The 25,117-nt window shown below is 38.1% G+C and overlaps 1 protein-coding gene across 5 annotated transcripts in view; it reads left to right on the top strand.

Moving 5' to 3' along the window:
* CNOT6 (CCR4-NOT transcription complex subunit 6) overlaps nucleotides 1-23,706 on the top strand; it is a 51,530-nt gene extending 27,824 nt beyond the window's left edge. For all 5 annotated transcript variants that reach the window (XM_077825394.1, XM_077825396.1, XM_077825398.1 and 2 more), the window contains 11 exons: nucleotides 512-625; nucleotides 3,464-3,650; nucleotides 8,172-8,257; nucleotides 9,306-9,410; nucleotides 9,513-9,581; nucleotides 10,302-10,459; nucleotides 10,938-11,092; nucleotides 12,668-12,822; nucleotides 13,982-14,212; nucleotides 16,273-16,475; nucleotides 19,383-23,706. In XM_077825394.1, the coding sequence (XP_077681520.1) occupies nucleotides 514-625; nucleotides 3,464-3,650; nucleotides 8,172-8,257; nucleotides 9,306-9,410; nucleotides 9,513-9,581; nucleotides 10,302-10,459; nucleotides 10,938-11,092; nucleotides 12,668-12,822; nucleotides 13,982-14,212; nucleotides 16,273-16,475; nucleotides 19,383-19,595 (1,674 nt within the window). In that variant the 5' untranslated portion in view covers nucleotides 512-513 and the 3' untranslated portion in view covers nucleotides 19,596-23,706. The remainder of the gene's footprint in view (nucleotides 1-511; nucleotides 626-3,463; nucleotides 3,651-8,171; nucleotides 8,258-9,305; nucleotides 9,411-9,512; nucleotides 9,582-10,301; nucleotides 10,460-10,937; nucleotides 11,093-12,667; nucleotides 12,823-13,981; nucleotides 14,213-16,272; nucleotides 16,476-19,382) is intronic.
* The last annotated feature ends 1,411 nt before the right edge of the window (nucleotides 23,707-25,117 follow it).

The following is a 25,117-nucleotide window of genomic DNA, read 5'->3' as shown; positions in this document are numbered from 1 at the left end:
CCTCAGGATGATGTCTTCCCAATTCTTTTACGTTGTGCCTGCAGGTCATCTTAGGCCTGGTCTAAACACACAATTTTCACCAATTTAACTAAATATGATGATCCAGTTTAGTTAGCAAATTAAGTTAAATCAGTATCAGAAATTCAAAAACGGATTTTCAAAGCATCCACACAAGGGGTTTGCACCAATTTTATTAAATTGAGTTGCATACAATTGGTGCAATTTTTGTATGGAGGCTGGGCCACCTTCTGCTATTGTTAGAAGTTGCAGTAGCCTGTGTTCTTTTAGGCCGGACTGTCTGTCTCTCTTCCCCTCCCCGCAGTGAAGTTTGTGACATGACAGAAAAAGTATTGCCTCAGACTGAAGAGTTGGATAGTACATGTAGTTAACATGACATACTCTCCATATAGAAGTAGTTCTTTAAAAGAAGAATCTCTATCTGGAGTAAAGGTAATATGTTTGTTAAATAGAATAATATAGCAAAGTGGTATTTTTCTGTTCATTTCAACAGGAATGCCCAAAGAAAAGTACGATCCACCTGATCCACGGAGGATGTACACAATTATGTCCTCAGAGGAAGCAGCCAATGGAAAGAAGTCAAATTGGGCAGAGTTGGAAATAAGTGGTAAGAAATGGAGGAATACTGGTTATGTGGTGAAATGAGGATTGAATTTAAAATTTGAATACTCCTACTAGCCATCAGATAAACTTTTATCTGATAGATATTCCCTCACAAGTAAGCAGGGTTGGGCTACATAGGCTTGGTATTTGAATAGGAAACCTAAGGAACACTAAGGAGTTACAGGAAGTTGTGGTGTTTATTAATTAGGATGCATTCTTCCTTCTAGTAAACTGATGCCCAACATGGTACTGGGAAATGCTGTGCAGCAGTAGATCTCTACAAATAGGAGATAAAACTAAGGTTGTGACCGCTTTGGGTCATTAAAGATTCCTGGGCACTTTACATACATGTTAAAAGTGTTTCAATCTGGTGCCTTGACCAAAATTGGGCAATTGCATTCTACCTGCTTGAATTTTAGGTTAGCTAAATTACGTTGTTTCCTCTCCTAAACTGTTTTATGATAGTGCTGTTTGACAGGTCACAGCTGCTGCATTTGAATGGCTGATAAGGTATTCCTGTACATACTTAATATTTCCAGTTAAAGGACTTGATCCTGCATCCCTTACTTGAAGTCAGTTGGAGTACACAGGAATGACTTAAGTGTTTGAGGGCCTGATTCAGGAAAGCACTTTAGCATGTGATTAAGTGTTTTCCTGACTAGGGGCGCTCTCCTCAATTAGGGCCTGAGTAAGTGTTGTCAGGTCAGACTCTGCCACCAAAATGATAGTACCTTTTTACTGCATATAGTTGCATTTGTAAAGCACTTCAGGATCTCTTGGAATGAAAAATGCTATACAGATGTAAAATTATTGTGCTGGAGCGAGTCATAACAGCGTAGTTAATGTTGATGTAGAAGGTTAAGTTAACAGGAGCTTTTAAACCTTTGTTTTATGAAAAGTTACAATAATGGCAGAAAACAAAACAAAATGTAAACTTTGAGTTCTGTTTGAATTTTTCATGCTGGTTTGATACAGCAGATTCAAAAATTACCAGCACCCCCCTTTTTAAATTTTTTCACTGGATTGTTTTATCTTTTTCAGACCCTTTTGCAAGAAATAGAAAACTCTAGCATCTGTGTTTTGGTCTACATGTTTCTCTGTATGTGCAGATTAATCCAATATCAGTTATTGTTTGTCTCTCAGTTGATCACTTTTTCTCCATAACTGAAAAGAAATGTGCTGAGATGTACTTGCCATCTTTAGCAGTAATAATAGGCCCATAAGCAAAATCTTCCTCATGTGCGACTATGATTACACAACAGTTTTTCCACTAGAGATCAGTCTACGGTACACTACAAACGTTTGTAGTCTAGAATAAACTATTTAGCAGTATCCAGATTAGTCTTTACAAAGGTGTTAACTCAGAGTTAATTGACAATCAGTCAATTCAAGGTTTTATGTATAAATAGATATAGATGCACATAAAATATACTTGTAGACAAGCCCTGTGTGTGACACTATCCCACCAATCCCTTGTAGCCGAAGGGAAAATTCTGAGTTGACCAAGAGGAGACCATGAGTTGAAATCTCATCTGTACTGGCTGCGGTTTATATTCCATGCACTGTTCTATACTGTCAGTTGAATTTACCTGGAAATCAGTATTGAAAGTTTAAAATATGTGTTAAAAAAATTCAGTGTGTTTTCCTTGTAACTTGTCTGTCTTTATGTACCTCCATGTAGCCAGGATTTTTATTCCTGGCAGGAAAAATGTTCAAATTAAGCTGAATAACTTGACCCTTCTTTCCCTCCACTCACCCAATGCCAATGGTGAAAATTCTGGACACACTTAAATAAAATAAAGAAATAAAAGTTAAAGGAGGGAAAAATACCATTTTATCTCAGTTCAGCTTTTCCTAGGAGGAAGAGAGTTTAAAAAAAAAAAAAAAAGGTAATGAGCAAATACATTTGGAGTATAATTATTTAAATGGAAAGAGTGTTTAACATTGGCTCATAGATGACTAAATAGACTATAAAAAGTCTGTTAAATGCTAATGAGCCTATTTTGCCTCTGAGGAAATGATGTTCTGATTTTCCTGCAGTTCTCTTGATACAGTCTAGATGGTCTTTCTGATTGAAGGGTGGGAAGTCAGCCTTGCACGAGAAATGTCTCTAATGATGTCCCTTATGATACTTCAAGTTCCTGCCATATGGAGGGGTAGATTGCTTGACTTTTTAAAATGAATCAACATTAATATCCTCCATTTTACAGAAAATAGGTGTGCTTCTTGAGCCCATGGCCATAGCCAGTACAGCTTTTAATAGAGTGCAGTTTGGGGACACGTGTTCTAAAGTTACTGTTATAGTTACAACAGGAATAGCACTGTTGAACACCAGAAGAAGCTGCTTGCTCTTCTTTGTTGAACTAATGGCATGAAAGAAAGCCTTTTTATTTAGAAGATGGTGTGTGAATAAGGGCAGACTGCAGAGAACCCTCTTCCCCTTCAAAGCAAGAGCACTAAAACTTAAAAGGTCAATTAAAAAGTGCAGTGTTTCACTTGAAAAACACATGTAAAATACTCAATGCATGATCAGTTCATAAATCTGTAAATTGCTTTATGTAGCACTTTCAGAAAGGAAGAGGATGTCCAAGGCTTAAAGCATGGGCCCAAAAATGTCGAAAGATCACAGGCAAGAAAATTTAAAGGAAAATGTATTTGTGCCATCAAAATGTCATGCAATTAGAGGGGAGTACCTTCTATGTAATCTTTCATTTTTAACCATATTGCAGAAAACTCTAAACACTGTTCAAATAAGATGTCATAAAATACTCATTTAATGCTAAAATCAGATGTTTGAAATGTCCAAAGTTATTTTTATTTTACTCCTGTGTTTCTCTTACAGGGAAAGTAAGAAGCTTAAGTTCATCTTTATGGTCACTGACCCATTTGACAGCTTTGCATCTCAGTGACAATTCCTTATCCCGTATTCCTTCAGACATTGCCAAGCTTCACAATCTGGTATATCTGGACCTGTCCTCTAATAAAATCCGTAGTTTACCAGCAGAACTCGGAAACATGGTGTCACTCAGGTATGGAAATTGAATTTCATGTTCATCTGAGACCCCAGCGGAAATCAGTTTCAGATTTTGGCATGATTCTGTTCTGTAGCTAACCTAAGCCAATATAAACAGTTTTTCTTAATGGTTGGAGTTGTAACTACAGCCCTAGCACTCTTATCTTTGCCCTGATCCCCAGTTGCTCCATGCAGGAGTGCACAGTGAGCTCCTACAGAGCTGAGCATGGTGGCATGCACCTTGCATGGCATTGCTAAATCAGGTTCGTTCTCTCTCACACACCAAACCCCCTCTCCCCAAATCCTTATGCAGGGGTCCTGCTCTTGAAGAATTGTTGACACCCACAGAGTTGGTGCATGAATTGCCCCTTAATTCATGGCAAGAGGAAAAAAGGGGCCCTAGGCACTATAGTAATACAAATATTACATAATAATAATAAGAGCAGACTAAACATTTCTAAATAAAGGTAATCAAAGAAAGTTAGTGGCTGTTTTCTTCATTTTAAATTACTACTCTAAGAATTTAATTTTATGACCATAGTTTTATAACACCCAAAAGATTTGCATAGCAACAGATATCTTGGGGGGGGGTGTTCTCCTTTAGCTAGCCAGGTGGATTTTTATGCTTTCAGGTTGAAAGGTGTAGAAAAGTCACAAGGCTAGGGATAGAATAAGTTAATTAACAAATTCTTTTTGGAAGTAAAACATATTAATGTTATAGCTAGTTGGATTTAACTGGGGCCACAGTATTTAATTTTGTTAATGGAGTCCTCTTCTTCGATGGTGGTGGGGAAGGGCAAGTATTATGGGCAGATTTCTCTTGCCCTTAAAGGGTAATATTGCCAATGTATAAACAACCTCTGTGAAGTACTGTATGTGGGATTATCGTACAGTACCAGTGTTTGACTCCCAGACTTTCAAAGTACAGTTGCGTTTTTAACTGTTTTGAAGTCAACCACAGTTAATTTTGTTAAATCTAAAAACCCGAAAATATTGAGACTTCATATAAACTTTATTTAAAAAAGAACTTGACTGCCACCATAGCTTTTATATTACACCTGCATTGGGATGATAGGCTAGGTTGCACCTTGAGATACTAATAATTGTATTTTCCTCATCTTTGGAAAAATTCCACCCTATTGAAAAAATTAAACTAGTTGATTAAAATTGAAAGTAAGCTATCAATAAATTCTAGAGTAGTTAAGCTCTTAAAACTATTATTTATTGTGGGCCCTATTTAACAGTCGGAATTCAGCCTGCGTAAGAAATACTGATCGTGCCTTACATCATTTCCCCCAAAACTCTGAGATGATTTTTTTTGTTTGTTTTACCCCTACCACCTTTGCCCTAATTACAGTTACTAATAATAATTTCCCCCTACCCTGCTGTCATTCAGTATCATCACCTACTCATCTTAAACTTACTGAAACGTTCTGAGATTCACCTTGTGAATTAATTAGTGTTCCTTTCTCTTCATAAAGCCCTTTTCCTTTTAAAAATTAATGCACATTATGTTCTTGTGCAAATGATGTTAGCATAGCACTGTGCAGAATAGTGCATGCAGATATTGTGCAAACTTTCCTAACATTTTCCCAATGTACTCCAATCCTGATTCTACAAAATTCCAGCTATCCCTGTCTTGAGCCTCTTTTGAGCAGAGAATATAAAATCTTGTTCTGGCTGCAAAATGTGCACTAACAAACTAGGATCAGACCACCAATCTACTTTCCATTTGTGACAAGCATAATATTTGAATCCTGATCTATAGACACGAAAGGCATTAAAAGTGCATTCACCCACTGCGCACACACTATCCTCAGTAACTGCAGCTGATCCATGAATTTTTTCCACTGGGGTTAAAGTGAAGAACAGTCCATAAGTGCTTCCTACATGATAGTGCTCTGCAGCTCTCAATCCCATAGTTGTTTTGTGTTTCCTGCTGACTGCTACTGCACTCTCCTTGAAGTTTGTGTTATAATTTCCAGACTAACAGAGTAACTTCAGCTTTGAATATCGCCAGTATTATGGACCAGAGAAATATTGTGTACTGAAACTCCCTAGAATCTCTTTTAGAGTCAATAAACAGCTCCTTCAACTTCCCTTTCTGGGAACTCTTTTTATAAAGGGCATAGCTTGTCTAAGATCCAAAGTCATTGAAACAAATTTTGTATGTATGTGACAGGGCAACACAATGGGAGACAGTGAACCAGCTAATGGAGAATGATCAAGTTGCCAATCTTTGGAGAGAGTAAAAAAAACTATCACAAATTTTTCTCCAACACAACTTGGAAAGATTTCAGGGGAGATTTCAGGGAAAGATTTCAGGGAGCTTAAATTCTTTTGATTTGTTTGGAAGGACTAGTTTGACTTGCTATGATCCTCTGTGCTGCTTAAAGGGAGCTCTTTGACACCAAAGAGCATTAACCAAGATGAGATTAAACTAGACAACTATCCTTATTCACTGTGAACTAGGGAAAAAAACCTCAGTGATTGCTTCAGCTATGCCACTCTCCAAATTTAACATTTTTCTTTAACAATTTATGAAAACTGTACTTTATTTGTTAGTGGAATTGTAATCTATACCTAGAATGAATCCCGGTGAGCACCTTGAACCAAGAGCTCACCCATCCCTTAAGAGTTCTGCAAAGTTCTCAAAAGCTCTTAGACGAAAAGATACCTTCATAAAGAAAAATGTATTAGTTGTCCTTTAGGGTCATGTAGAATATTATTCCCAACCATGTAGTAGTCCAGTGGTTTTCAACCTGTGGTCTGTGAATTCCTGGAGGTCTGCAGATTATGTCAAAGGTGTCCCTGAAAGGTGACTATGAAAATGAAGTTTCAGACTCCAGAAAAGGCATTCAGTTTTTTCTGATCAATCAAAACTATGTGAATACCTCTCCCTACAGATGAAAACCTGGAATTGTTGTCGTTATCATAGAAGCCCTCAGTTTAGCGTCCTTTCTCCCGCTGTGTCAAATGTCGTGCTGAGCCGAGCATGTGCAACATTTATAGTTGAATTCTGTTCAGTCAGTTTTCAGTCTACAGATTCTATAGTAGGGGTCCACAGACTACAGAATTTCCAAAGGGGTCTGCACCTCCATTTGAAATATTTTAGGGGTCTTCAAATGAAAAAGGCTGACAAACACTGTGGTAGTCAAATAAAGCTTGAATGACTTAGTCTGGTGGTGGGAAGTTGGTAGGGTTTTTGTTTCTAAATCTCTTTCTCTCTCCCTCCCCCTCCCCCTCCCCACCCCCCAAGCAGTATATGTTACTGCCTGGAAATCTAGGAATGGAGTAGGTGGACCCATGGTTTTTTCCTCCTAAAATGTCTACTTTTATCTATGCTCTTTTTAAATCTTGCAAGGAATGGCTAGGGAGTTCTAGTCTGGCAGAATCAGATGGGTAACTCTTATGTAAGGCTTATGCAGTCTTATGTAATGATTGTGACTGTATCACAGATTTTAACTTTATACCTAAATTGGACCATTTAAGGGCTGGTCTACAATGAAAAATTATTGGCATAGCTATATCTCTAAGGGGTATGAAAAATTTACATCCCTGAGAAACGTAGTTAAGATGACTTGACCCCCGATGTAGACAGCGCTAGGCTGATAAGTGAACAAAAGACGTCTTCTAACTACTGCCCCTCAGGGAGGTGTATTATCCACAGTGATGGGAGAACCCCTCTCGTTGCTGTAGTAAGTGTTTACGCTGAAGCACTGCAGCACTAAGCTGTAGCATTTTAAGTGTAGACATAGGAGTAAGCAAAAGGCATGTTATCAAATTCAATTTCTCTTCCCCTGTTGGTTGGGCTGTTGGGACCTGCCAACTTCTATTTCTCCCAAGTAAGAAGGCATACACAGTATCTCAACAGTAACATTGTAAAAATAAACAATAGAATATTACTTTTTATAGGCCAGAAGCACAGTTAATTTAATGGATTTTTTTATGTGCCTGATAGCCTTCACATAATATATCAACGGATATCTAACTTCTGTTGACAAAGCAGTGAATTATTTTGAAAAACAAAAGTTAATTGGAAAATTATAGTTTGCTGTGATGTGTTAAAAGAGAGAAAGAGGGTTAGCAGCATGCTAACATGGTAATATAATAGCCATAATCGTACTGGAACCTTTTTTTTGTTCTTGGTTTTATTTTAATGGCTATAATCTTATTTTCTTAATTTTCCTTTAAACTTAACTCAGCCATTTATGGTCCAGCTTGTCACAACTGTAATTGCTTAATTTCTTATAATTCCTTAATATTTTAATTATCACTAACCTTTAAAAAAATTATGACCATGTAGGTGGACTCTCCACCCCCACTATCTTCTGCTCGGTACTTAAGACTTAAATGAGCTTTTTTTAGTGTGTGCAGCAAGATGTCCCTAATCCTTGCTGACTGTTTAGTCTTCCAATTTTTCCAAGTAGTGGCGTGCTAGTTTCTTTCTTATAGTGAAACTGGTTTCAGCAATAAACAGTTGATCACAAATACTGTTTTACTTCCCACTTCATATTATTCTGATTTTTGCCCACAGGGAACTCCATTTAAATAACAACCTGTTACGGGTTCTACCATTTGAGCTGGGAAAACTATTTCAGTTACAGACATTAGGTCTGAAAGGTATGACTTTTTTACCTATGTTTTATGTTTTGATCTCATTCTTGAGCCACAGCTGTTTTAAGCTACAAATTTTATGAAATGTTACCAAATAGCAGCTGTTGGTTTAGGAATTTATTCTTCTCTTTTATAAATATATTGAGATTTAATGAATCTGGCCCAAAAAAAGAATGAAAAGTCAAGTTCATTTTCTGGTTGCCTACATGGAAGTTAGATATAGCTTTTGATTAAATCTGGCCTAATTGAACTTACACTGCAGTTATGGAACTCTTTCTTCTCCAAAAGGGGGATCAACTGGATACTTTTTTAGGATTTTGTACTGCTCGTGATCACCATAGTATCTGACTGCAAATAGCAATTTAAAATTGATTTTCAAAATTTTGGGGCCAATACTGTAAGTGTTTGGCATGTAGATCTACTGACTTCAGTGGGAGTTGTGTGAATGAAAGGCTTGCAAGATCAGGCTCTTTCTACTGAGTATGATGCCTATAAACTGCATTAAATCTCAAAAGTCTAATATTTATTATGATTGGACAATTTTACTGTCCTCTATTTGTGTGAACTTTTAGCATTTGACTAAGTAGAGTAGCCCCCTTAATTAATCAGGCCAGATTTTCTGAGATTTGGCAGAAAGATACCATATTCTAGTGGTAGATGTCCAGCAGGAAATCCTTTTGGCCTAGGGGAGGCCACTCTCTTATGAAATAAAACTGGTGGAGATTGCTCCTGCATCAGACCTACTCCCACCACCATTATAAGTGTGTTTGGAGAGGGGCAGGATGTGACAGAGCAAAACTTCACCATGACAGTCCTCCACTAGTGTAGGGTCTATTAGATCCAGTGATGAAAATTAGAGCTGCCCTTCTAGAACTCAGATACAGAAGAGAAAGTAAGTGTTTGCAGGAATGAAAAATTGAAATAGTTCTCACTGTTCTGCAGTCATATATCCATGACTTTAAATACCCCCCCCCCACACACACACACATACTCACACACTCTCACACGCATCATTTTTCTGGTTTAATTTTACCTTTTGTAAACCTGTTTGCAGGAAATCCACTTACACAGGATTTACTGAACCTCTACCAGGAACCGGATGGAACACGAAGGCTCCTAAATTATTTGCTTGATAATTTGGCAGGTACTGCAAAAAGAAGTAAGTGATCATTCCTGAAATATTTATTTATGCCATTTAAAATAAATACGACTACTTTACTTTGTGTATGTTGTTTTTTTTTTTTTTTAAATGTTCTAATAGTTTCAACAGAACAACCACCTCCAAGATCTTGGATTATGTTGCGGGAACCAGACCGAACAAGACCAACAGGTAGCATTGCAATGACTCTTTATAGATTTTTTTTTTCCCCTCCCCCCATCTAAAATCACTTCACCATTACCATCTGCTGAAGTATTTCTTTTTGATACTTAAACTAAAACATCTCCTACTCACTGATGGTAGCCAGCGTAGGCATTCCTACATCAAAGAGCACATTTGTCTGAGGAATTAGCCACTTTTTACTTTTTTCTTAGCTACCTTTATCTTTAATTGGATGACTCACAACTAGAGTTGAACTAGTTATTCAAGTATTTTAAAAGTAGCTGATCAATTGTAAAATATTAATTGAATGATTGTTGAAGAATCCAGGAACAGCAGAAAAGTTCCCCCTGATTTTCAACAAATGTAGAATAAAAAAAATATCCTGGACAATCAGAGAATATTTATATTTAAAACTTGTAGACCCAAAGAAAATCTGCGGAATTGCGCTTTACTAGTTAGCTTAATTCTCAGTATAAACTGCCTTTGTCTGCTATTCACCATTTATATCAGCAACATATGGAGGTTTTTTTAGTAACCTGTTAACAATGAGTGCTGTATGCCCAGACAAAAGGAGTGGCTGGTTATTTTAGAGAGAACATGTGATGCATTTTTCTGTAGGGTCAGCTGTTAAGCTATATATTTGAGTTAAAGCACTTGAAGTGGAAAAATGAAGAATGTAATTGTGTTTTTTAGTAAAATATATCAGTAATTTAAATTATTGTTCTGCAGCCTTGTTTTCTGTCATGTGTTACAACGTACTTTGTGATAAATATGCCACCCGACAGTTATATGGCTATTGTCCATCATGGGCACTGAACTGGGAGTACAGAAAAAAAGCCATTATGCAGGAAATCTTGAATTGCAATGCTGACATCATAAGTCTTCAGGTAAATGATAAATTTATTTTTTCTTTTGTGTTCGCTTGTATTGACTCTTGTACATTACATTCATTAAAGTAAACTTTATTGTAAAGCAATATGTTGTAATTTAGAACACTTATTCATTGCTTGACATCAAAAGAATGCTTTTCAACCTACACAGTTGGAACACTAACCAGCAGCTGCTGATCAGAGAAATGTGTTGAAGTGTGTGTATATATAATCTGACGCATGTTCAAATAAAAGGCATGAGATAATCATATCTGGGGATTACAGAAATTTATTTATATCTCTTGCCTTAAAATAGCAGTATGGCTGTCTTATGCGTACGTTCCTTGATTTATCTAATTTTTTGAGTTTCCAAAAGCCAGTTTGGAGGTGACTTATACTTTCTTCTAAAAGAGGCTAAATAATATAGAAGTTACACCAGTCTTCTGTACTCTGGTGGTGCTAAACAAATACAGCGTGCTGTCTTATAACTTTACAGGAGGTCGAAACTGAACAGTACTACAGTTTTTTCCTGGCAGAACTGAAGGAGCGTGGCTATAATGGGTTCTTCAGTCCAAAATCTAGAGCTAGGACAATGTCAGAACAGGAAAGAAAACATGTTGATGGTTGTGCAATATTTTTCAAGACAGAAAAGTAAGTGTGTTTCATAAAACCTTCTGTTGTGCCGGTTTCCTTTTGCACAATTCTTCTGGATCAAATTTAGGCCCTAAATTGCTGTGACAAAGAAGTGTGTCTTTGTGTGGGACTCCTATTCTAACATTGTTGGGGATAATGGGAGGAGTTCATACTCCTTGGGGCCTTTTTAGCCAGAGCTAAACACTTTTTTTGCATATCTGCCCCTTACGTGGCAACTCCATATTTTGTACAAAGTATTCCTACCTCTAGAAGGAATACTCTGCACAAGAGGTACTGTGTTGGGCACGACTAGTCTGAGAAAAGCCCATATTAACAAAGATCTTTTAATGTTTTGTTGTATGAAAGCGAAAAAACACTAACAAATAAAAAGAAATATAAAGGCAAGTACAATACAAGTATAATGAAATATTTTGTATTTATTCACTGCTGATGGTGTAAAAAAGCTCAGAAAAAACCCCAAAGCATAGGAAAAAATAGACAAAAAATAGGAAACATGGGAAATGTGACATGTAGAACACACACTTCAGGCAAAAGAAATGTCCATCATAAAACAGTGATACCTGTCTAGCTCTTCAGCTGCTTTTGCAATGCTAATCTGAGATATCTTCATGCTGAAGGTAAAATTTGCTCCATTGCAGATCCACTAGAAAACTGGTTTGAATCGGTTGGAAGCAGCATATCACTCTACTGGGGAGACCTTCACAATGAAAATTCAAGCAAAAATTTCGCCCTTGAACTCTTTCAAATCCAAATGCACTCCATCTGAGACAATAGGAAAAGACTACAGTCTTTAATTTATTTCTTGAGTGAAATTGGACTGAGTGATTTTGCGTTCTATGAAAAGTGAGACACCTGTCCTTGTTACCCAAACCGTTCCTAAAATAGAAGCCTAAACTTTAAAAAATGACTAGTGATTTTTGGGTGCCCAAATTGAGAGACCTTAAAGGGACTTGATTTTCAAAAGATGGGAGAACTCAGGACTTTCTGAAAATCAGGAGCTATTTTAAGGTGTCTAAAGTCAGGTACCAAAAAAATTGAGGCACCCAAAATCATTAATCACTTGTGAAAATATAAGGAATATATAGACAGTTAATTTTTCCATCTCTGAAACAGTGATTGCCCTAGGTATCTAAGTCTTTAAGAATTTTTCTGTGTTCTGCTGTGTCCACAAAACAATGCAGATGTCCGCTTCAATACACTCTGGTTCAGAATCAAGTGTTGAGTCACTCTCTCTTAAGCCTGCTAGTTCAAATAGATCAGGAGAAGGAAAATATCTTCTTGTATTTAACATTTTTCTGAATAAAGTCTGAAAGAATATGGGAAGTGTTGATTTTGGGAAGGAGGGATTAATTTAAATCTGTTTAAGATGGAGTGCAGATAAAAATTGCTAATGAAATTATATCCTCCGACTTCAGCACCGCATTTTTATAAAGCAGTAATGTGACTGGCTGAGATTCTTGTAACTTAGTTTACTTATATCCTCTAACAAGTTTTAATTAAAATGAGGAAGAAGCTATAGTATTTCCTATGTCATATGACAAGTTAAGAAACCACACAATGTTGTTCTTTCAGATTCATCTTAGTTCAGAAACATACTGTTGAGTTTAATCAACTAGCTATGGCAAACTCAGAAGGGTCTGAAGCGATGCTGAACAGAGTTATGACAAAAGATAACATTGGAGTGGCTGTGTTGCTGGAGCTGCGAAAGGAATTAATAGAAATGTCATGTAAGTAATTTAATCCATTTTTTTGACAGGATTGTAATACAGTATGTTACAGTCTCCAATACAAATGAAAATTTTGTTTCAGTGCACTGGAGAATGGAAAACAACATTCCACAAATAAACACCATATCTACAATTGTGTGCTGAAATTTTTGGGGCAAACTTCATTTAAAATAGAATTTGGGGGAAAAAATTGAAATGGCAAATGCTAAATCGAATGTTTGGATGATGCATGGTTTTTAAAAATTGGATTCTCCCCCACCCATTTTTTATAAAGAGAAAGCTGAAGAATTGAGGACAAGAGGGGAATTGGTGTATCTGGCTGAAAAAATATAAAGTGCCATTGAACTAGCCAGAGGTGGTTGTAAATTTCTTGATCATCTGCATAATACTCTGTAGCTTGGTAGCTCTCTGTCATGTAGTGCTTATAAATTCCACGTGCTCTTGCCCTGGATTTCTCAGAAAAGTTGAGACCTCAATTGACCTTGGAAATGTCTCGGTGTGGCCCTATTTAGCCTATAGTGCTTTATTTTCTCTATTATAGTCAACTTTTATTAACAAAGGCATAAACAAACATGCCTTTAATGTGCGCTTGCAGGGGGATAAAAGGTTTGTAATGTGCATATGTGAAATTGCTGAGTTAAAAACATAATTCTTAAAATACTACACTGATTTTGCTAATCAGGGTGTGGTGATTACTTGGACAGTATTGCAAAGAATGGAGAAAAAACTCTAATTTTAAAAATATACTGTGCGTTGGTTTTCAACATGACTATATACTAATAGTAATGGCATTTTCAAACTCACAGTATTTATTTGTACCATCTCATTCTTGTTTTTGGTCCTTTTTAATCTGATGTTATCCCGGTGTTGGAAGTAGCTGTAACCAGTTTAATTGCGGTTGCACAACCAATAAAGGAAACCCTCTTCATTTCTTGGCAATAAAGAAATAGGTTTAGCTTACAACTTTAAAAATCCCTTCCAGTGACATTTTCCCCCCCTCACGATTCTGTTTTAAGGTTGGCCAAACTTAGCATCAACCCTATTTCAAATCTGTCACTTCTTAAAAATCATTTTTGGCTTATAATACAAGCCATCTAGTAGTCATTAGCTGAATCTGTTGCAGACACAGCAACTGTAAATACTTCACTTCCAATTTTAGCTGGAAAGCCACAACTTGGGATGGAGAAGCAGCTAGTTCTTGTAGCTAATGCACATATGCACTGGGACCCTGAGTATTCTGATGTGAAGCTGGTTCAGACTATGATGTTCCTCTCTGAAGTAAAGAACATTATTGATAAAGCCTCTCGTAGCCTCAAACCTGGACTTTCGGGAGAACTTGGAACCATTCCACTTGTACTGTGTGCAGATCTCAATTCTCTGCCAGATTCTGGTAAGAACAACAAGTTTACTTTTTTAGAACAAAATGTAAGAGATGTATGAATTGAAATTCAAAGGTCTTCCTTTTTAAAAGAAAATATTTTCCGTGTAAAAACGTAAGATGCTTGAGATTTTAAGATAAAAAAGTATCGTAGATAGTAGGGAGTCAAGAGATGATAAAACTACTCCATTATAGTCCTGGAAGGATTCTGCGCCACTGCACATACGCAGAATTCATGTCCCCCTGCAGATTTCTTTGCATCCCCACAGAAAATGATGGGAAAGCAAAGGGAAGCCACAAAAGCGGTCACATGCCCCTCCCAAGCAACACAGGTGTGTGGTTTCAGGCGCCCTGAGCAGACGGTAGAAAGGTAAATCACTGTGCGGGTGAATGGGGCTTGAGACACCCCGACTGGTGCCAGGTCAGACCCACCCCCTGTCTGTCCAACTCCCGTGCATCCAGACCTCCCCAACCCTTCCCACCCCCACTGAGCCCCCTGCACCCTAACCCCCATCCCACTGAGCCTCACCACACCCTCCCACCACCCCTGCACCTGGGGCTGGGGATGCCTTGCTGATGGCTCCTCCCCTGTGCTGGGTTCAGCTGCTAGTCCCAGCTGGGCTGGGGATAGAGAAAGAGCGCACTTCCCCTGCATGGAGTGGCCAGGGCTGGGTCAGATCCACTCCCAAAAACCTCCCCCGGCTTCACCTCCAGCCTTCCTGCCCCCATCATCTTCAGCTGTGGAGAGAGGGGTCACTGTACGGGGACCTGCTCCCCTGTCTGCCCAACTCCTGTGTATCCAGACCTCCCCACACCGAGCCCCCCGGACCCACTGAGCCCCACCATTTTAAAGTATTGTATGCAGAATTTTAATTTTTTGGCACAAAATTCCCTCAGGAGTTATTTGATCTGTAACCTCATTGACTGTAAGGTAATAAATATCTCTTACTTTTAATTGAAAGCTTTATTATGTTGCCCATAGCAATACAACACTTTAAAAGTGAGAGATTGTAAATTCTCCTGCTTAAAATAATCTCCACAGAACCCTACTTTCTGCTGCTTAAGTATTCCAGAACCATTGAAATATAAACCTTCAGATACTTCATGTACAATGCACATGCTAGCAAATGCATGATAGTACTGGACCCTTCCTTTCTGCTACTTGCTGATGTATAGGGTTTTTCCCAACCTTAAGGACACCCTCTGATCCTTGCACTCTTTTTAGTTAATGTTTTATGGGTGAGATTCTGTATGACCCTCGGGAGATACACATGCAAGGAAAAGTGCCTAAGGAATCTTTCTTCCCTCCTGTTCTCCTTTCCGTGGGCAGGGGCCAGTCATTAATAAGCCTGCCTTTCTCTGAAGGTGCTCAGGATCCACAACTCCAGTGGAAATCGGTGGGAGCTGTAGGTGCTGAGCACCTCTGTGAACCTTATCCAGTGCAGCTAGGGAAGGCAAGGAAGGTATCCTTGCCAATGGCTAATGCAACAAGTAGTGCTTACCTCGAGCAGGAACAAAGATGGGGCCAAATATCTGCCTTGGAGCAGAGTCTCAAATCTCCAGACGTAATATGTCAATTGGCATCAATCTGTCTTCAGAAAAAAGTCATTCCCCTCACTTTGAGGATAACCTAGTTGTATCATCAGTCTGTTGATTAGTGAGTGCTGAGGAGCAGGCTGAGAAGCTGCACCAGGGCTAGTTTCAGTGGTGAAGCAGGGCTGGAGTTTGAGCACCAACAGAAGGGGCGGGTGAGAGGAAGCTGCTCATTGCCTTTGCTGATGTTCTTTGATTTTTTTCCATCATCTAGGGTCTTATTTAATCTTGTAGATACTTCTATCAAAGAGTGTGCCTTTACTTGACTGATGCTTGCTCTTAGTGAATGGCATGGCACTAATATAGAAAGTCTTTGAATATGTTATAAAAGTCATATTGACTGTATGTATTTAACTTGTTGCTTGTTTAAGGTCCAGACGCAATCATGAATGAAAATAGCAGTTCGTTTGTTTACATAAACCTATTAACTAAATGCATAAGTTGGTACCTTTTTTTCCCCTCCATGCCCCTCTTAATAGGTGTTGTTGAATATTTGAGCACTGGTGGGGTGGAAACAAATCATAAAGATTTTAAGGAACTGAGATACAATGAAAGTCTTACCAACTTCAGTTGTAATGGAAAAAATGGAACAACGAATGGAAGGATTACGCATGGTTTCAAGTTGAAGAGTGCCTATGAGAATGGCCTAATGCCTTACACAAATTACACATTTGACTTCAAGGTGAGAATTTTGCTATGTTATAGCAGGGTTCCCAAACTTCTTTTCCCTGAGGCCCACTTTTGCAGGCGCAATAGGCACTGCGGCCTACTATTCACACAAGTCTGTCAGGGAGAGGGGCCCTATAGGGAGTGCACAGTCCCTCTCCTTAGCAGGAACCAGGGCAAGCTATAGGACAAAGGGGCCAGGAAGATGCCACAGCTAGCCCCCCGACACCCTCTGCCTCAGTAGCCTGCTGAGTGCCTTGAGATGGTCACCTGGCATCCCTGCCCCCATCACCCACCCTCGCATGCCTCACAGGCACCCCTTGCCAGGGAACAACAGAAGGGCTTGGGAGCCGCCAGTTCTGGGCAGGTGCTCAGGTCGGGCCTGGCCATTACCTTGTTGGTCCCGATGATGGCATCCAGGCAGAAACAGAGTGGCACCACCAAGCCCTGGTCCTTGGAGGCGGGGGGGGGGGAGAGTGGGCTGCAGGGCCGATATTCCAGGGGGTCCAACAGCCCCAGATCGCGGGGTGTGGTGGCTTGGAGTGGGAATAGCCACGAACCCTCCGGCCTCCCTGGGGTTGCTGCCTCTGATGGTTAGTTTTACAAATTTACATTTAAAAATACAGTAAACCAGAGAGCACTAATTCTTTCATTGTACTATAAATCACGATTAGTGTTTCCTATTTGCAAGGTAATAATGGTGTCTTGGATGTTTGTTCTTTTTTTATAAACAGGAAGCACCCTTAGGGTATTATGTGACATATTTTTAATTATCCCAACTAACTAAAAGGAGAACATTGGGTGTTAAGCTTCTGAATGAAACAATGTTATTAAATAACTGCCCACTGCTCTGCATTGTTCCCCTGCTTCGTTGCAATGTGGAAAATTATCAACACTTCCTTACTCAGGGAAAGCAAAGATGGTTCTCTCCCTCTCTCTTCAAATCTGATGTGGCTTGAGGCCCTCTAGTTGAGCATTATTGAGTGTTTTACATACAAGCCTTTTTAAGTTTCTCCATTCTTGGAGTAGAGCCAACAGCAATACCTTACCCCTAACAAAATGAAGAATTTGTGGTTGAGCATTTGCGCTTTCTGGTATCTTCCTTGCCTTGCTCCTAACAATTCATGGAGAAATGGTGACAGTAATTAGTAAGTATCATTTTTAACTAATATCATTCCCTTATATGGTTTAAGGGATGTGTTTCCTTGGCGATAAAAAACATAAGAACGGCCATACTGGGTCAGACCAATGGTCCATCTAGCCCAGTATCCTGTCTTCCAACAGTGGCCAATGCCAGGTGCTTTAGAGGGAATGAACAGAACAGGTATTCATCAAGTGATCTAGCCCCTGTCACCCTTTCCCAGCTTCTGGCAAATAGAGGCTAGGGACACTTCAGAGCATGGTTTTGCATCCCTGCCCATCCTGGCTAATAGCCATTGATGGACCTATCCACCATGAATTTATCTCTTTCTTTTTTGAACCCTGTTATAGTCTTGGCCTTCACAACATCCTCTGGCAAAGAGTTCCACAGGGTGACTGTGTGTTGTGTGAAGAAATACTTCCTTGTATTTGTTTTAAACCTGCTGCCTATTAATTTCATTTGGTGACCCCTAGTTCTTGTCTTTTGAGGAGTAAATAACGCTTCCTTATTTACTTTCTCCACCCCAGTCATGATTTGATAGACTATCATATTCCAACACTTAGCCATCTTTTTCCAAGCTGAAAAGTCCCAGTCTTAATAATCTCTCCTCATATGGAAGGTGTTCCATATCTCTAATCATATTTTGTCATTTTCTGCACTTTTTTCAATTCCAATATATCTTTTTTGAGACGGGGCGACCAGATCTGCACGCAGTATTGGAGATGTGGGCATACCATGGATTTATATAGAGGCAATATGATATTTTCTGTTTTATTATCTGTCCCTTTCCTTATGATTCCCAGGATTAGGCTGCATTGTTTTCCTGCTTTGAATATGACTGCAATTTTACCTAGAGACCATAAGAACAATTGTCTTTGAGACAAATTAAGAACAAAATACTTGTTATAGAAAATAGCTTGACACCAGTGTATTACCTCTAATCAAAAGATATTTGATAATATTCTTGAGAGAAATTAGAAGCCCTTGATGATATAGGGAGGTATCAGGTATCTAATTGTAATATTTGGCTAATGGTGGATAACTGGAAACATTATTCTGAATTTGAATTGGAATAGCAGAGCAATGACTAATAATTGTTTGATCTTTAATTTAGTTATCACTATTCTGGTCCCACTAACGTCAAAAGGAGTTTTGTTGTTGATGTTAATGAGACCTGTATTTAGCTCTTAATGCCCAATGTAAATAATGAAGAGCCAGTAGCAATAGTCATTCTCAATGTCTTAAACAAAACATTTAATAAGAGGTAGCTAACCTCTCTCTCCAACATACTGATTGTCACAACACATTATGGCAAAGCTGCACTGAACACTGCACAGTGTCAATTCCAAGACCCCCATCATAAGGTGGCTGTTCCCATTTTAGTGTTTTAAAATGCAGTCTGCAAGAGCAAGGAAGGAGAAGAGTAGTCTCCACAGTGACTACAGTCACCTCTAGATCTGTAACCGTTCTGAAGTCCCTCTTAAACAAGTGGGTGGGGGATGTCTGAAGTGAAATTACCACAAAGAGGAGAGGAGAAGTGACCGAGGTCCCAGTAGACACTAGTCTTCCCTGACCCATAGTAGGCAACTCTTAGAACAGACCATAAAGGGGAGACCGAAGTAGTGGAACAAACTGTACCACAGGGAGGTAGCTTCCTAGCTATTTGGCTTCAAATAAGCAGCTGAAAAGGTGTCTGTAATACTATACTTAAATGTTGTCTTTGGAAAGGCATTTGGCCAAAGGATGGTGCACTAAGACACTTCTTTTCCCCTCCTATTTCAGGGTATTATTGACTACATCTTCTACTCTAAACCTCAGCTAAATATACTTGGCATTCTTGGACCTTTGGATCATCATTGGTTAATAGAGAATAATATAAGTGGCTGTCCACACCCACTCATCCCTTCGGACCACTTCTCACTTTTTGCACAACTGGAGCTTTTGCTGCCTTTCCTGCCCCCGGTAAATGGAATCCATCTCCCTGGCAGGAGGTAGTCAAGTACAACTTAGAGGGCAACCTCAATCTAACTTGTAAAATTGTAAAATCTGAATATAGAGGAGTGAGGTATGGCCAACAGGGATTTTTCTTATTGATCTTAATTTTAAATCTAATTATTTGATAAAGACATAGTAAAAGCCAGGTGCTATCAACAGACACAATTCTGAGCCCAATATACCTTATATACTGTTAGACAGGAATTGGTGCATATGCACTTTTCTTTAATTTGTTACAATTAATCGTCCTGTTTCTTCTTCTATCCAACATCACACATTCATGCCTTGAAATAGAGAGTTGTTGTACAGGATATTCTCTTTGCACAGATCTCTGTAGCGCTACTTTTTTGAGGCCAGTAGTAACATCGAGAACATTCTTCCGTACTTCACTCCCTCCTTCTTCAGACTTGCTTGTAAAATATAGAATTTGAATTTAGCCTTTATTGATTGTATATGAACAACAGAAGACCTGATTTATGAGATTTTGTACTTTAAAAAAATCAGATTTGGAAAATGATTGTATTGTAAACTAAGGCTAAATTTTTATCTGTTTTCATGTGTTATAAAGGCCAGCTTGTAAAAGAAGTTGCAACAGGTTTTCTCTGCTAATGATTTGCACTTGTTAGGGTTTTGTTAGCCCTTTTGTACTACTTTTATTTTCAGTTGAGAACATTGCTTTTTAAATCTAAGTCTGTAAAATATTGGCAAATTTCTTAACTAAATACATGCATTTGTCTTTTTGATTTAAAAAAGAAAAACCATAAGGTTTTCACAGAACAGACAAACTAAGCAGTGAATGATGAGTAGGTCTGTATGGACTGAAAGTTATTGTTGATGTGTGTGCATTTTAATATTTTTATCTCTGATTTTTGAAGTAAAATTAGGGATGCTTGTGTACAGCTTCTTTTTATTTTAAAAGCTGTTTGTCCTATCTGCACTGTGCCTGCTTAAATTTGTTCTCACCTAGCACTGCCTGTGCATGCAGAGAAAATCTGTGCGCCTTCTTTTATATTTTTTAAATAATGTTAACACTTGTGAAAATTTTATGAAGATACTTTTGTATAAGCTGTGGCATCTTTATTTCCTCTTGAAGCATTGAATACACACTTTTTGAACATGTTCAGATTATGGGTACCCAGTTCTTAGCTTCTAATACCTAAGCACTGCTTCTTTCAATGTCATCGCACAGTGCTATTTTTTTCACAGAGAAATACTATCATGTGAATCCTTTTCAGTTTAAATGTGTTCCTCAGTCTCAGAGACAGTATCATTCCTTGAAGAAAAAAATTACATTTTCTGTTTATGAAGCAGTGTAAATTAGATGCATTTTCAGTATAGGTCCCTAAGATAATTCTTCAGATCATTTTTAAAGTGACCAAGTCATATTTTAAAGTGTCAGGCAAGACAAAAGTTAAATAGTGTACCTTCATAGTGCCATTAATGTCATAAAGCCAAGTATAAAACAGCTAATAAATTTAACTTGGACTTATAAAAGGGAGAATTTATCCACTCCTCCTTAACTAATACACTTTCAAAAATCAATGTAATTAATTGAGAGAGAGGAAGCTTGGTCTAACTGCTTTTGTTTCAACTGCAGGCAGGGAAGCAAAAGGACACTGAGCATTACGAGCAATTTCTGAATATTATAAATTTTTGTATAGAGAATGAGTTAGGTAATAATGATTCAAAATTTTATGAAGAGAAAATTGTCAGCACTTAAATGTGCTAAAACCATTCTGTTTTAAAATAGAAGTAAAATTACAAATTGTTCTGATCTACAAAATGTGTGTTTTAAATTTAAGTAGGAAAAGTCTTGATCTTGAATCCTTGTCTGGGACCTGATTTTGTTGTTTTGTTTTTTTAGTTGTGCAAACACCAAACATGTCCAATTTATAATCAGTACATTGAAATGCTGGTAGTATTGATGTAGTAGATTTAATGCTTAGTGTTATTTTTTTCTGTTTGTTTTTTTATTTTGTTTTTTGTAAAGTGTGAATAAAAGGTGTTTTACCCATGTTTCCTTAACAATGTGTTGGTAATGTGCATCATGACAATTTCCAGTGATGATGAGCCAATTTAGCTTGTCAAACTGAACAAACCTATTTTTTTTTCCTAATCTGGATTATATAATAGGTCCAGAAAGCTTTACGGAAGGGGAAGGGAAGCACTTACTCATTTTGTATTTCTGGGAAATAATTTACTTTAATACATGCTGGAGCTTGAGTGCACTTGTTAGATTCAAAAGGTTTGAGCTTTACACAATACCGTTTCACCTGTATTTGGTAGTCTTTTAAATATATTTGAATTTATGGCAGCCTATTAAAACATTATGGCCCTTTGTGTGTTGAAGACACAATTGTTCTTCTCTGGACACACTGCAATCTATGGGTCAGTTTGAACGACTTTTCTCCATCTTTTAGAGTAATCCTGTATTGTCTGATCTAAAGCCCACTGAATGTAGTGAAGAGACTCCTATTGACTTCAGTGGGTCTTGTGTCAGACACTACAGCATATTTGGCATAATTTATATCGCTCGGGTGTGAATAAACCACCCCCCAAGTGACATAAGTTACACCGACATAAGTGCTCATGTGCACAGCACCGTCATTAGCTTCTGCCATTCGCGGAGGTGGTTTTATTATACCGATGGGAGCGCTCTTTCCCATTGGTTTCAGCGTCTTCACCAGACATGCTGCAGTGGTGCAGCTGCATTGGTACAGCTGTGCCGTTGCAGCATTGAACATGTAGACATCCCTAACAGCTGTGACTCTGAAGCCTACTGAAGGAGAAATTTTTTAACGTCTAGGAAAAGATCAGATGCACCAATACTGGACTGATGTAAACTTCATTAAACAAATTTAAAAGAAATATTTTCCTGTGTTAAACAAATCTCACTCAAACTTCTCAGTTTTCAATTGCAACATAAACAAAATAATGCAATAAACTATCTTTATTTACAAAATGCAACATCTTTGCATCATAAACTGACATAAAATGGTTAGTTGCAATACTTTTATTTAAGGTGGCTTTAGGTGTTGCCATAATGTACCTTCAGTGTTGCTGTTGTAAAAGTACATAACATAAAAATCATAGACCATTAGGTTGAGGTGTTTCATTCAAGTTAGACCAGATATTTTGGGGCCATCTTTTTTTACCATTTGATGAAAACCTCAAGTATGGTCTGCCATTACTTTGGTAATTATTTACACGTACAAAAGAATTCTGTGCATCTAAATTTAATTTGGGGGTATACTTTAAAGAAGTGGAAACAAATACAAAACATTGATATACAGATTGTAACTTTAACATATATCAGAAGTAGGCAAAGAAAAACCACTAGGAGAATGTTTGTAATTATTTTGTCCCGTTGGTGGCTTCAACAAATTTAAAAATGGCTAGCATTTTGACAGTAAAACTGATTTTGAGTTCAGAATACTGTTGCATACATGTCGGATCTAATTCTAACAAAAGAGATTGTGTAATTTCATCTAGGATGTAAGCTTAGAAAAGTAGCTTAAGGTGTCAAATTTGCATTTTAGCCATGCAGCAAAAAAACCCCAAAACCGTACATCAAAGACAAAATAATTACAACACCATTTAAAAGAAACAAATCACACTGTAAAACTTATGAATATTTCAATTTACTGCTTAAGTAGAGTTGCTCTTTCATCCAGCCTGACACAGTATTTTTAGTATATGTTAACTGCTATTCTTTTTTGTTTGCATAAATTTTAACACTTAAGTGTCTTGGTATGTTTAAGTAGTGTCTAAAATAGAATATCTTAATCTTTATTCACAGTACTTCTGTATAAAGTGTAATGCACTGGACTAACTCTTGTTTACCATTCATTTAACAAAAACCAGCACATTATCTGCACTAAGCTCAAAGAATGTTGCATTTGTCAATAGGCAGCTCTTTAATAAGATAAAGGGGGAAACTGAATATGGTCTGATGGTAAACAAGGGCTTTTACTGTTCTCTTCAGTGGAACTTTCTTCTTGGTCAAATTTTAACTAGCTAGTATTATATTTATATACAGGGTCTTCTTTTTTTCTTTACCAATGTATTTTCCTACTCATAGCTGACCAATAAATTCAATATCTGTTTCAAACCTTTTTGCAGTGTAATTTATATTTAACATTTTTATTTCTAAATGCTTCATAAAGTTGTGTGAATAGTTAAAGTAAATTTAAAATAGTTTAAACACAAAACTGACGTACAGGAAACTTTACAATCCTGTAGAGACTTTTGTATTCTAACTGCAAGCTAGACACTGATTCACATCTTCTACTTCGGAGATTCACAAATCAAAGCCATGAATACTAACGCCTGCAGACTTTGTGGAAGTTCGTCTCCAGATCTGCACTCTGAAGCTTGCTCTGAGAGGCTGCACCACAACCCCTTATCTGAACACCATGCCAGTTTAAGACAGTTCAGATTTAAACAAGACAGATTAGGCCAGGAATGCAGTAAACTGTAGAATATGAAAGAACTACAGAAATATGTCTGTCAGCCAAGTGCAGTAGGAATAAAGAATTTTTGTAAACATTGAGTCCCTGTCTCTACTGCTACAGTCACCACAGACCCATTTCTACTTTGGTTTCCTCTCTCCATCCCGAGCCCCTCGGCATAGCCGGGGGCAAAAGTGTTCACCAGTAGAAGAGTTGTTTGTTGTTTGGGTTGGTTTTTTGTTTTGTTTTGTTTTTGCATAGGGTGGCCTCAAGCAGCAGCACCACTAAACTTCTCTATTTTAAGCCTGAAACATGAGTGATAGTGTGATCAGAAAGAGCAGCAAATTGCCCAAAATACGACGATACGCTCCAGACACTGATCCTGTACAGTTTGTAAGGTTTTGGTGCTATGGATGAGAATTTTAACCAGGCAGTTTCCCTTAGGCCTTCACATACAGTCAGATTCCATAGGCAGGTTCCGAGGCAGAATCAGATGCAGGCGCAGCCTGTCAGTGGTAGAGACTGCTTGCACAAACCTGTTGCATGAGTCTTGGTACTGTCCTGGTGTATACTCAGATGCAGGAGAGGTACAGTGCATGCAAGTCACAGACATGCAACTGATAAGGTAAGCGGGGGACAGGTACTCTTTCCCCTGTTGGTATCTCATGAGCTTCCTCACCCTGGCATGGGTGGGTAGCCTTGTAAGTCTGCTGCCAGGGAGACCATTAAATAGACGGCAGGTTCCCCTGAAGATCTTCCATTTCTCAAAATTTCTCAAAATAATGATAGCACTCATAGAGGAGGAAGGTTTCTTGGCACTGCAGCATTGACAGTATTAGATCTGTGCTAAGATTAGCCTAGGAGTAAGAGATCACAGCTACATAAATGCACAAAACTAGTGCATTTGGATTTAATTTGTATCCCATCTGAAGGCATTGGGTAGGCCAGGTAACTGGGGCATGCTTACAAACCAGATGAGGGCAGAGGAGAGCACTGCATACGTTTAAAGGTTCAGGCCTAAAGGAAGAGATCCTGATGAAGCTGGACAGAATTAAAGATACAGAACTAGAA

Source organism: Eretmochelys imbricata, chromosome 8 (genome assembly GCF_965152235.1).
Source record: "Eretmochelys imbricata isolate rEreImb1 chromosome 8, rEreImb1.hap1, whole genome shotgun sequence".
NCBI classification, from domain to species: domain Eukaryota; kingdom Metazoa; phylum Chordata; order Testudines; family Cheloniidae; genus Eretmochelys; species Eretmochelys imbricata.
This window is presented reverse-complemented; position numbering and strand designations above follow the sequence as displayed.